Source organism: Sinocyclocheilus grahami, unplaced genomic scaffold (genome assembly GCF_001515645.1).
Source record: "Sinocyclocheilus grahami isolate Dianchi unplaced genomic scaffold, SAMN03320097.WGS_v1.1 scaffold56.1, whole genome shotgun sequence".
NCBI lineage: Eukaryota > Metazoa > Chordata > Actinopteri > Cypriniformes > Cyprinidae > Sinocyclocheilus > Sinocyclocheilus grahami.
The window spans coordinates 2,194,406-2,207,663 of NW_015505235.1; the positions used below are offsets into that span (position 1 = coordinate 2,194,406).

Here is a 13,258-nt window from a genome sequence, read left to right on the forward strand (position 1 = left end):
TTATAAAAATCTTTTTTTTTTTTCATCATAATTTCTTTTATACAAGTTGTTGATGCACAGTATAATCAGTATACCTTTATAAACTGTATTGATTGTATTCATTATTTTCCTATTTGATTTTCTAGACTTTCTTTGTTACAAAAATGTCTAAATGTTTGATTTGAAACTATTTTTGATTTGAAACTAAACAATTTTTTAAAATGTAAAAATTTATCAAATGTAAAAAATGTTTTGTAAAAAATTAACAATTTTTTTTTTTAATATTTCAGTTTTCATTGTACTTTTCTTGCCAAGTTAATATTATGTTAACTTCCTGTTGTTTTGTTCTGATCAGGTGCTGAAGAACTTACTTTATGTGGCCAAAGTGATCTACCTCATCTCACCAGAGTCTGATCCCACAAATCCAGCTGAAGAACAGGAGGATGAGGAGAAATAAACGACGGATAACATGGAGGAGAATGAAGGGGAGGAAGAAGAGGAAGATAAGAAGCAGGAGCTTGAGGAGCAACAGAATGAGAACAAGCCTCCATCTCTCCTCTGGGTGATGAAGAAGCTTTCATTACTGGCCAAAAGAGAAGCAGCAGACACGCCGAAAGTGCCTTTGAAGGTGGGCGTTAAATCAGTCTTTCTGTTTATGCTTGACTTCTCTGAATGATACAGATGGATCGCTGGTAGGAATGTTCTCTAAATATGAGGATCTCCAGCTCAGGGATGCGAGTTAAGCAAAGGTTTGCAAAGTTAAACAAGTTTTTCGGTTACCGTTTTCTTTCTTTCTTTTTTTTTTAGAGAACTTGTGTTTTTAAGTTCTTGGGAGCCATAGCTGTGGATCTCGGAAAAGATCGACTTGGGCCGTATCTGACCACTATCATCGCTCCTCTCTACAGAGAGCTGGACAGCACATACGCAGACCAAGGTCAGTTCACACCGTCCTTACAGTAGAAACAGACAAACCCTACATGGAATGAAGAGTTTTGTCATCTAGGAAAAGGAATTCTAGGAAATTTTTTTGATCTAAAACCTTGACTAAAATGTATTTCAGTTAAAAAAATATATATTTATTTTAGGTTGTTGATGCACAGTATATCTCAGTCAGATTAACTTTATAACCTCTAAAGCCTCTAAATGATCAAAACTTGAAAAACCTGCTGTGCATAGTATATTACAGGCCTTCTGTCATTTGATTGATAGTTTATGTCAGCAAAAGGCCTTTTAGCATAATTGTAGAAATATCAACCTTCAGGTCGTACGACACGTGTCTTTTTGTTGTGAAATCTTTACTGATTTTGTATGAAGTAAACATATTAACAACTTTTATATTGTTAGTAGAATAGTAGAAGACGAACATTTACTGGACTTAAACAACTTAGGTTTATTTGATTATACATAATTTTTTAGAAAAATCATATTAAACTGTAGAGCTTTGATCCTAAATCTATGCATTAAAATATTATATTACTAAGACATTAGTCTTTAGCGCTAAGCTATGATTTATGTCAAAGATCAAAATTTCATCTTATATTTTGCCCATATAAGTCAGCGACTGCATCAAATTTCTCAAAATTGTCTAAATAAAATAGAATTGAGGTGTTTTTTTTCCTTCTGGAGTGTGAGCTCTGTATTCTCACTATATCATACAATATGTGCCATAAAAGTCAAACATGATACAGACTTATTTCATGGGTTTTTACAGGGTTAAGCTGCTTTAGATTCATTTTTGAACGCAAAATAGAAATGAAAACTAAATTAGAATGTCACAACTAAATGCATATTGTGACAATCTCAATCATTGACGGTGTGGGTGAAACTGACATTTCATTGATCTTTTGCTCTTGTTTCAGACCCCACACTAAAGAATCTGGCTCAGGAGTTGATCGAGTTGTTGAAGAAGCTGGTCGGTCTGGAGCGATTCTCTCTGGCTTTTGCCGCAGTGCAGAAAGAAGCCACTCAGAGACGAGCTTCACGCAAGAAAGCCAAAGCCATACAGGTAAAACATGTTTCTAAATGCTGCTCAAATCAAGCTGCTCAAGTGTGTAACTTGTTCTTCTAGGCTTCAGAGACAACTATAAAGAAACCATTTGTTCGTTAATTTCCAGGTTACACATCTTTATAACTAAAGTAAAAATGAAATGGTAATTCTATTCATGATTTCCCTTGACAGACTGTTGTAAATACTGACATTGCTGCCAGAAAGAAGGTAAAGAAGCAGTTAAAGAAAAACGAGGCCAAAAAGCGGAAAATCGCATTTGTGCGTACAGGACATAAAGCAAAGAAACATAAAAGCACGTCACTGAAAGACTTGGCTATAATCAGCTGATTCATTTTGCTGCTGTTTGCTAAATAATACATCGCCACATGTGCACATGGCAGTTGAGAGGGTCTGTCCGTTGACTGAGTCTGTGTCAGTATACGCAGTGGTGTCGTTCACAAAAATAACCACAGGAGGGCGCAACCCTTTTTAAGTTAATTAGACTGGATTTGCAGCGGTGTAATTCACAAAAATCACCAGATGCAAAATCTGTAGCTCACACGAAAAAGCACTGCCTCATGGTTGTAGTAGAGGGTGCTGAGTTCAAGTCCTGCTATTGCTTATGTTAAAATGTTGGCATTATATCCAACAAAGTCTCTACTACTCAGCATGAGAACCACAGTGGCAATAGTGGCTGAACACGTGCTCTCTGTTTGAGGTTGCAAAAGAGGCATGGGCATTAGACTCCATTTGCAGCGTTGCAATTCACAAAAAACACCACAGGAGGGCGCACTAACTCAGAATTTATTTAAAATTGTAACAGAACCACACATCCCGATGTAACTGACCAAAAAATCACCACAAGAGGACGCAACACATTTAAGTTAATTAGACTCCCTTTGGAGAGGTGTAATTCATTCAAATCACCACAGGAGGGCACAAATCTTTTACCGTTATTAGATGTGATTCGCAGTGGTGTCGTTCACAAAAATAACCACAGGAGGGCGCAACCCTTTTTAAGTTAATTAGACTGGATTTGCAGCGGTGTAATTCACAAAAATCACCACAGGAGGGCGCAACGCTTTTTGCCAGATGCAAAATCTGTAGCTCACACGTAAAAGCACTGCCTCATGGTTGTAGTAGAGGGTGCTGAGTTCAAGTCCTGCTATTGCTTATGTTAAAATGTTGGCATTATATCCAACAAAGTCTCTACTACTCAGCGTGAGAACCACAGTGGCAATAGTGGCTGAACACGTGCTCTCTGTTTGAGGTTGCAAAAGAGGCATGGGTTCAAGTCCCACCTCAGTTTATAAAAAAACAACTGAAAGCTTTAGCTAGCTTATTGTAAAATCACAGGTCACATACAGTATGTAAATATAAGTTCCTTCACAAATTCAAATAAGTGATCTGTAGCTCACGGGTAAGAGTGCTGCTTCATGGTTTGAGGTTGCTGGTTCAATCCCAGCCAGATCTCAAAGAAATGAGTTTGTGTTGTGCAGGTGCACATGCTACTTTTCATTTAAAATGAAGCTCTCAACAAAATACCACACAAAACTCAGTGGCTCAGTTGTTAAAGCATGGCAATCTGAGTTCAAATCCCATTATTACTTGTGTTAAATTGTTGCCAATATATCCAACAAAGTGCCCCAAATGCCAACGTGTTGGGTGAGAGCCACAGTGGCACTAGTGACTAACACATGTTCTCTGTGCACAAAGATGTGGTAGAGGCATGGGTTCAAATACCACCACGATTACACAACTGAATGCTTTAACTTATTTATTGGAAAAAAATACAGGGTAACAGTGAAATATAAGCTCCTCCACAAGTTCAAACAAGAGACCTGTGGCTCACAGTTAAGAGCGCTGCCTCACGGGTTCAGAGGTTGCTGGTTTGATCCCAGCCAGGTCTCTGTGATATGAGTGAATGCTGGAGTGTGTGTGAAGGCGCGCCCAAAGAAGGGGGATACCAGTACAGTCTCCCCCTGGAGCTTCCCGCACTGTGACCAGCAGTGGTTATGCTTTTGTCCAGACTGGAAAATAAAAAGAAAGCGGCATAAAAATGATCATCCCCCGTCCCTTCCCCACCTGCTTAGGTTACCATCATTTGCTTTTCACAGGCGAGGCCCCTCAGAAAGAAAATAATGGTAACCTACACATGAACTAGCCAAAAACACACATTATAAGCATCACCTGTCCATGAGCAGATGTCCATCATTACAGCGAATGTCTGTCCACACGTCCCAGAGCTCTGCTTCTGTTGACTGGGTGCTCAAACACATCCATTACTCTGTAGGGTAAAGACATAAAAACTACTACATACTGTGTAACCAAAAGTATTAGTGTAAATAATAGTTATATTAATACATGGTATTTCACATACTCACAGGCAGAGCTGGATGAACCAGATGAACTGGATCCAATGGTCCATAAGTCATGTGCACTACAAAGATAAAATAGTAATTCATAAACATAAACATCATTAAGGTTGGCAAAGAAACAAATGATAAAATGATGCAGTCTTCCTCAAGAACATTTACAGACAAAACATGGTTTGTGTAAATGTTCCTAAAACTGTGCAATGAGAAATCAATATCAAGGACTATATTGTTCAGTATTGCTGTATTAATTATAATCCTTGAATCTTTGTACTTGCATGCTGTTATTGCCTTCCCTCTGTCTGCAAACTAAATCTAAATAACAAGAAAACGCAAAATAAATCTGAGTGTAAGATTTTGCCACCATCATCGGGCTTGACTGGTCTAAAACAGATATCCTTGCAAGATTCTGCACCAACAGATTTATTACCACAGATCTGGCTGTTTAAAGTGCTGGGTGGAGAACACGAAGAAATGCCAGTTGTGGATGTTTGTGTCCTCAAGCCGGGGCACAATATTACACACCTCTCAAGCGCCAAATGTGAGTAAATGTTCTGTTTGTTCAGTAAATTTTGCAGTGTCACATGCCATTCAGTCATTTTATTGTTGATTAGTTAAATATGTGCACTGTGGCATGAAGAACGTCTGTCAGTGAAGTCTCTTATGTTATCAAAAATGCATTTGAAAAATTATTTTTGATTTGAAAAGTGACAGAGGTTAGTGATGGCTTAACGATGGCTAGGATCAAGGCTTTCCTCTCAATCACATTGCACTGGGTCAGCTGGCCAATCAGAGCAGACTGCGCTTGTCGGAAGGAGGGACTTTGTAGAAAACGAAGCGTTTGAGAGAGACGGGGCATAGAGGACCTACAATAATGTACAGTATTTGAAAAAGAATGTGTTTTTTGAACATTAAAGCATGTCAACATATTCTGTTACACCAAATACACAAAATAATGATCTTTAAAAAAGCATCATATGACCCCTTTAAGTTCATTAGACTAAATATTCTATGGTGTAATTCACAAAAACCACCACAGGAGGGCGCGACCCATTTAAGTCGAGTAGCCTCTATTTGCAGTGGTGTAATACACAACAATCACCACAGGAGGACGCAATCCACTTAAGGTCATTAGACTCGATGTGCAGTGTAATGCACATACCGAACATTTAAATTCTTGTTCAAGTTCCACAATCGTTAAAGTTGTTCACCGTTTATCTTTAAAAGGCTCATTACACGAAGCTTCTGAACACGGTCTATGGTGTGGCCACCTAGTATAGAATATACCAAACTAATGTAATTCACTTTTAGTTCTGCAGCATCTACCAGATTCATGAACATCTTAAGAAAGAAGTTAAGAAATGCCTTAAGATAAGTTGTAAGAATGTTCTTCAAGAATGCAATGATTGCAATATTCTTAAACAGTTCTCAGATATGTTCTATATATCTATAAAATAAATCTGCATAAGTAGCCTATAGGATATATATATATATATAATAGTAAGTGTAGTGTTGTAGTAAATGTAGAGTCCCTTACAATAAACCACATGTTAGTACATGATACTTTATATTTACCTCTGATCTGTTGGATTCTGCTTTACAACTGTGGACAGAGCTATGTAGTTTATATTGTAACATTATAGGCTATAGTAAAGAAGTACACCATTTTCCCACACAGTACCAAATATCTTTTATCGGCTTATATATTTTTGTTCTGTTCAAGCCTGTGAGCGATATGACTGGTAATCTGTCGGAGAGATCAGACATCAGGTAGCATGTGTAACTAGTACAACTTCAAGCTTGAGTATTTGGATCATTTGAAATTATTATAAAAATTATGATAAATTAAAAAAAAGAATTGTTGGATCCAAAATTAAACTCCAGAACGAACACAGGAGAAGACTGTTCTTACATAAAGGACGATTAAAACAAAAGCTGTTCACAAATCACACTAAATGATTCATTTGTGAATGCGACTAATCGCAGCAGAGCAACTCACTGAATCGATGCACTGATCCAGAAGTTCACGATTAGCGTAGTTCTCCACAAACTACCTACACAGCTCCTATTAGGCCTATAAAAGACTGAGCTACTAACAATACTATGCTTATCTTTATTTTTGTACATGTGTTGTAGTAAGCAGTACATAAAGTACTGAATATAGTGTTTATTTTGCTTCATGAAAACGTATGAAACGTACTGTGTGCAGTGTTGCCAACTCATTTCCAGGGGAAGTTGCTAAAGCAAGGTGGATTTGTTGCTAAAAGTTGCTAAATGACGTTTTTGATGTCATTACGTAATCCCGACGCAAAATTGTCACTACATCAAATCTCAGCAAAAAAAGATTTTAGATTTGTTTGTAAAATACTATAAATGCATAATATAATGTTAAAATATAAATAAGTATTTTTATATACAACATTTAATTATTGAACACTTACACATTTGTGAACGATTACAAGTTGTTGTTTTTTTATTAGCTCTAGTCAAACGACACATTCTGAACAATTATAGTTTTAAGCAGTTTATTAGTCTTCAGTATGCTACACTCTAAGAAAACAATTCACAGGTTTTTACCTACATTTTAAATTATGCATTGTATTTTGTGTTTTCGGGTTACAACGGATAATGGATAACAGATAATGTCCTGGAAAAATACTAGTACCTTTTCCATTTTACTAGATATTTTTCTTACAGTGTGCGAACTGATCAACAATCGCAGGTACAAGCTACTAACAAGGTGTATCACAAATGAACAATTGTTATTATTATCAAATTGAACAATTGCAAATAGCAATAACTTAATTCACGTGATGCTAGGCATCTGTGGTTTCCTCTTTTTGTGAAATTTAGATGGAAAATGTGTGCCTTTTTATTGTTTGAGCCACTTATCAAAAGTTGCTAAAAGTAGCCAAATACAATTTTAAAACAGCTTAATTTGTTGCTAGGTGCTTTTGGAAGAAAATGTTGCTAGGGTAGTCTGAAAAGTTGCTAAATTTAGCAACAAAATTGCTAAGTTGGCAACACTGAGTGTGTGTATTTGACAAAATATGCGATGCGAAGCAGAAAGTGCTTTTATTCAGCGGCGGGTTAAGTCGAATACATCCGGGTCCTTTTCGAATCGTCGTCAGGTAAATAAGCGCAGTTCTCCCTCCGCTCCACTAGGCGGCGTCGCTTTTAGCCTCACACCATTCGATGTTTGACAACAATGAAGCTTTATCATGTCGTTTAATGCTATGAAAGTACAGATTCTGGAGATGACAGCTCAGTGACAGACTCTTAATGTCTCTCAATTACCGCCCGTCAGCAAACAAAACCGACACAAACTGCGGTAAAGTGCAGGAATCGAGTGTAACGCGACTCACCTGTAAGTAACTTTGCGCGTATGAAGTCCTCAGTCGGTTTGTTTAGCTTGAAAGTAATTCTGTAAGTGTGTATTGATGTAGTAGCGTTCACTCGCTCTCCTCTCTGTTGTGTTTGTTTAGCTCGCGGTGTATCTGCGCATCTCTCACCTGCTGCTCCTCACATTCACAGACTTTCAGATCTGCTAGAAAGGTAAATCTGTTCTGACATTTCTAACAGAGTGCTTGTGCTGCTAGCTGTTTGGAGGAGGGACTTTCTCTAGAAAGAATTTGATTGGACAAAATGTGTGTAGTGCAATATTACTGTTTCTGATCTGTGAAGAGAATGTTTACATTGTACATGTATTTGTTAAAAGCATACTTTTAGTATGGCTTTAAATCTAGTAGACATGGGCTGAAAGCCATGTACAACACTTGAGATTTCAGTTATACTATCTTGTTGATGAAAATAATTCTCATTAGACCACATTGTATGCTATAACACATATGAATACGAAGGTTTTCTTTTAGGATTCCAAATTCATCAGTAGTTGTTGTGTTATCTTTATAAGATTTATATGAATTAGGCTACCTTTTCTATTCATTTTATCAAGCAATGTATTATCCTATCATGTTACTGTAATGGACTGTATTCTATGGTTGGTTTTTTGTGAAGCACTGATGCTTCATGTCTTTCCTACTTCTAGCTGTGGTTGGTATAATATGAGTAGAGCTTAGATCTGTTTCAATAGCATATTTAAATATAAGACCATTAGCTTTTTAAATGTTGACGATGCAATGTTTTTTTTTTAATGGATTTTCAGTTAAAAGCCTGAAATAAGGTCTGTGATTAATACAGGCTCAAAATGTCTTCATGTTTTATTCTATGACGTAAAATACATCAGTAATACCCTTGTGATAAATGGGACTACAAAGGTTGTTGTGGACATTAAACGGCATCAAACTATTCTTCTGCAAACTATTCTAACTCAACTTTTCAGGGGAAAGGTTTGTTAAATAAATATTGAAAGAGCTGTTGGAAGCAACAATGTGATGGAGAAACTCGTGCAATGTTGTAGTTAGTGTTTAGATTAGGTTAAACTTTTTACTTCTGCCAATTGTATTTAGGCTTCAAAATTCATTCAATTGTTTATAGGACGTGATGCGACCCTAAAAAGGAAGGAATGCTCAAGCATACCTCGTCATGTCGCTATGTTGCCCATGATTGCCCACTGTTTTGGATGTTCATTATCCAATAACACTCTAGAAAGTGAGTGTGACAGGTGTTTTATAAAGACACAAAGTTACTGATAAAGAACAGTTCATGCTACTACACATAGCTAATGTTTTCTGTCTTTATTTCTTTCTTTAAACAGCAGGTAAGTGATGTTGGAAGAAGAGTTCTGGAACATGTGGACAGACATTTGCTTTAATAGCAGAAATCTGGTCACGGGCAGGTAATGCTTATATTTTTAATAGCTTTAATACTATGTTAATATTTTTTAATACTATATATACTTCAATTTAATACTTTATATATATATATATATTGTTTTATCTGATATTTACATATTCATTTAATATTTTAAATGTAATGGAGTATCCAATTGTATCTAGACAAACCTTTTTGGTATTAGTATTTATTTAATTGTATATAGGAACTCATTTGAATTCAAATGTGTTTAAATTTATTTCTTAATATTTTTACTTTTTTTTTTACTAGTTTTATGATTAGGATTTATTTATTTGTACCTAGACACAAAATGTGTAAATGTTTGTGTTTTTTAACAAGATTTTTAACTTGAATTCTTTTAACAAAAAATTCTAGCAAAAAATGATTTTAATATTCTGTTTATAAATATTGACTTAAGTTTAATGTAATTTATATATTATTTTTTGTATTTATATTTTGTTTTTAATATGTTAAAATTTTCAATAGTATTTTTTTTGTTATTAGTATTTATTTAAATGTACCTAGACACAAATTTGTTTTTTTTTTAATGGGTAAATATTGTTTATTTTTTTATATGAAATTTTTTTTTTGTGCAATAAAAATGTTCTATTTCTAAATATTAACTTTTTTTATTTTGTTATTTTATGTAATATTTACATACTAATTATATTTAAAAATAATAATTTATTGTACATGTACAAAAATATTTTAAAAGTGTGTGAATTTATTTATCATTTGCAAAAATCTTGATTTTAATATTTGAATTCTGAATGTTTCGTTTTTAAATTAATATTTAATTGTACCTTTAATAGTATGACAACTTTTATTAATTAAATTAAATTTACATTTCTTTTTTTTTTGGAAATGTGTGTAGATTTGTTTATTTGTTATAGTAACTGAATACCACTCCATGTGAGAGCTGTTGTGGCTGAGTGGTCAGAGTTCATAGTGTAAGACTTCAACCCAATGCAGGTGATGTGGGTTCAAATCCCCCCTCTGCTGCAGATGAAAATGAGGATGCCATTATTGGCCACATTTAGCAGCAAAATTTAAAAAAATTTTTTTGTTTCCTTTAACTCCTCTGTTCTCCTCTCTCATCTCCAGCACACTCAGGCCCACCTCTCTCATCTCCAGCGCACTCAGGCCCGCCTCTCTCATCTCCAGCGCACTCAGGCCCGCCTCTCTCATGTCTGTCTGTCTCCATCTCATCGCCCCCAGGTATGTTTGCCAGTTAGTCCGTGTTTCTCATGACTGCTTAGTCAGTCTGTTGTATTGCCCCAGGTATGTTTGTTAGTCCGTGTTTCTCATGGCTGAGTAGTCACCACCGGGTATCTTAGCCAGTCTGCCTCTAGCTTTCTGTTTCACCGCCTCGATCAATTATTCAGTATCTTTCTTTGGTGAGGGATTTGAACCCACGCCTCCACCGTAACCTTGTCCGCAACCAACGTGTGTTTAGCCACTAGTGCCATTGTGGCTTTCATACTGACTGTCGACATTGGGGCCCGCTTTGTTGGATATAACATCAACAGTTTACCATAAACAATAGAGAGATTCGAACCCAGGTTTCCATGATTATAACTCAATGCTCTATCACCTGAGCTACCGAGCCTGAACAATTAAACTGGGTTCAGTTGGGGTTTTATTGAGAGCGTTTTATGTAAAGGAAAAACTGTTGTAGCTGCTGGGTTTGAACCCAGCCTGTCATGCATGAAAGACAAGTGATTGTCCTCTGCACCACAGAAGCTGTGATGTGAAACAGTGGTTTTGATTTGGTTCTATTTAATTACCTATAGAAGCAAACTAAGAAACAACAGGACTTCACGTTTAAAACACAACGCTTAATCATCTGCGCCACTGAATCTGTGGTATTGCATTGTTTTGTAGCATAAAGTATAGCAAGAACTTGATGTAAGCAATAGTGGTATTTGAACCAAGACTTTTATAAACAACAAAGCAAATAACTATCCACTGCGCCACAGAATTTCAGTCTGAGGTAGTTTTTTTTTTTTGAACAGTTAATTAGTCTTTCCTATGCTTAATAAATGATGAAAAGCACTTCAGCAATCATGGGATTTGAACCATGACTTTCATGTACCAAAAAGCAAATGACTTCCCACTTTCAGTTGAAATATGGCCTTTTTAATTTAAATTCTTGCCATTGTTTTCTTAACAAAGCACAGGTTAAAAAACATGAATTGCTTAATAAATGATGAAATGTGCTTCAGTAATTGTGGGACTTGAACCAAGACTTTTTTGTACCAAAACACAAATAATTAACCACTTCGCCACAGAGGTTATGATAATATGATATTTTAGATTTTGGTCAATGGAATTAGCTATAGCAACAATTTAAAATAAGTAACAAAGGGGTTCAAACTCAGGACTTTTAAAACACAATAATCTCTCGCATCACTGAGTCAGCCACAGAATTGAAGGACATGTTTTTTAAGGGTCATTTAGACTCAGGTGAAATACCATTTTTCCCCCCTGCGCATTGTCATCTTAAAGAACATGAATTGCCTAATAAACTAGTTATATCATTTGATGTACACACTTGATGTATAGAATAACTTCATTTTTTTAAGTTGATATGAAAAAATGTTAGCTGTGGTGTTTTTTAAATTTCTTACAATGCATAAAAATCATAATGATCTGTTTTTAAATATTTATATTCATGTATGTAGTACTCGCATTAAACTATAGGCCTGTCTGTTATGTGCTGTTTTTGTACAGTTATTGTTTTGGCCTGTATTCTGGTTTAACTTGGTTTGTTTATAGAGTTAAGATTTTTATTTCCAGCACAGTAAAAAAAAACAACAATCCGATCTCATTATTATAAAAACCTTGACACAACGGTGCACATGCACTGTATAAACAGCAGAAGAAAACATGAAGTCACATGTAGTTCAAAGGAACACTATTCTCAACAAAGGTAACGCTAAATGAAAAATTTAGTGAAAATTTAATATTAAACCACACAAGCAGCACTAAACCGAACGACAAACAGAACAATAAGCTATATTAACTACAAATAACTATATTTAATGTTTTTGATAAGCAAAAACAGCTAATTAAATATTCATCACCACAGCCAATCACAAATCATCATGTAATGCCAAGCAATCAGTGTTACACAAGTCGTATTCGACTTCACACAGCACCGTACAGACCGATCAGCGCCTGACACGAAACTGCATGTCAGTTTCGAGATTTTGTCTGGAATGAAAGCAGCCACCTGACTTCAACCCAGCTTCTCGAGAATGGCTGCATAAGCCACACAACACAGCTGTTTCGTGATTGCCTGGACACGTTAATGACAAATATGATGTGTTTCACTTTTATACTGACACCTTCAATTATGTTATCACACAAATCTGTGAAAACATGTAATCATGATGTTATATTGTGACATTTATTAAAATAAAACTTTTAACATTTAAAAATGTAGACCCCATTTTTTCTGATTTCATATCATATGCTAGGCCTATAAACTAGTCCAGAGCTAATATCAGTCATTAGCTACACCTAGAACATCTAATCAAGCCTACCTCACCTTTATCAATTCATTCAGAGCTAGAGACTCGAGAAAGCTGCCCAGTAAAGTTTGTCACAAGGTTTTACAGGGGAAGACACTAGCAGTGTCTCATTCAGAAGGCTCCGCCCTCCGGTGCTCACATTTGGCATTGACATTGCCTCATTTACATTTTTTTGTGAATTACATTGCTGTAACTCTAATTAACGTAAACCTGTTATGTCATCCTGTGGTGATTTTTGTGAATTACACCACTGCAAATTGAGTGTATATTGAATGTCAGATGAACTTAAACACCTTACACCCTCCAGTGGTGATTTTTGTGAATTACACCGCTGCAAATAAATTCTATTCAACTGAAATGGGTTGCGCTCTCAAGTGGTGATTTAACTGCCGTATATCGAGTCTATTCAACTGAAATGGGTTGCGCTCTCAAGTGGTGATTTAACTGCCGTATATCGAGTCTATTCAACTTAAATGGGTTGCACCTTCCTGTGGTGATTTTTGTGAATTACACCACTGCAAATCAAGTCTGTTCAATTTATATGGGTTGCACCCTCCTATGATAATTTTGTTGAATTACACCACTTC

The 13,258-nt window shown here is 35.8% G+C and overlaps 2 protein-coding genes and 2 long non-coding RNA genes across 5 annotated transcripts in view; 3 read left to right on the forward strand and 1 right to left on the reverse strand.

The window, feature by feature from the left end:
* Nucleotides 1-436, forward strand: part of LOC107584043 (small subunit processome component 20 homolog) — a 3,158-nt gene extending 2,722 nt beyond the window's left edge. Inside the window, exon 9 of the mRNA XM_016270446.1 lies at nt 335-436. Within this exon, the coding sequence (XP_016125932.1) occupies nt 335-436 (102 nt within the window). The remainder of the gene's footprint in view (nt 1-334) is intronic.
* Nucleotides 1-2,405, forward strand: part of LOC107583990 (small subunit processome component 20 homolog) — a 2,768-nt gene extending 363 nt beyond the window's left edge. Inside the window, exons 2-5 of the mRNA XM_016270382.1 lie at nt 335-607; nt 787-913; nt 1,839-1,984; nt 2,159-2,405. Coding sequence (XP_016125868.1) covers nt 449-607; nt 787-913; nt 1,839-1,984; nt 2,159-2,314 — 588 coding nt within the window. The 5' untranslated portion in view covers nt 335-448 and the 3' untranslated portion in view covers nt 2,315-2,405. The remainder of the gene's footprint in view (nt 1-334; nt 608-786; nt 914-1,838; nt 1,985-2,158) is intronic.
* Nucleotides 2,406-3,712: 1,307 nt separating this feature from the next.
* Nucleotides 3,713-7,833, reverse strand: LOC107584000 (uncharacterized). The gene is made up of 3 exons (XR_001609094.1): nt 7,707-7,833; nt 4,157-4,406; nt 3,713-3,996 (listed from the first exon to the last, which is right to left on the reverse strand). It is a non-coding gene; the product is annotated as an uncharacterized lncRNA (long non-coding RNA).
* On the forward strand, nt 7,452-11,849 carry LOC107583999 (uncharacterized). 2 transcript variants are annotated; one of them, XR_001609093.1, is made up of 5 exons: nt 7,452-7,708; nt 7,827-7,896; nt 9,059-9,139; nt 10,240-10,452; nt 11,839-11,849. It is a non-coding gene; the product is annotated as an uncharacterized lncRNA (long non-coding RNA). The 2 variants fall into 2 exon arrangements; XR_001609092.1 differs by lacking the exon at nt 11,839-11,849 and having other exon boundaries at nt 10,240-11,108.
* The last annotated feature ends 1,409 nt before the right edge of the window (nt 11,850-13,258 follow it).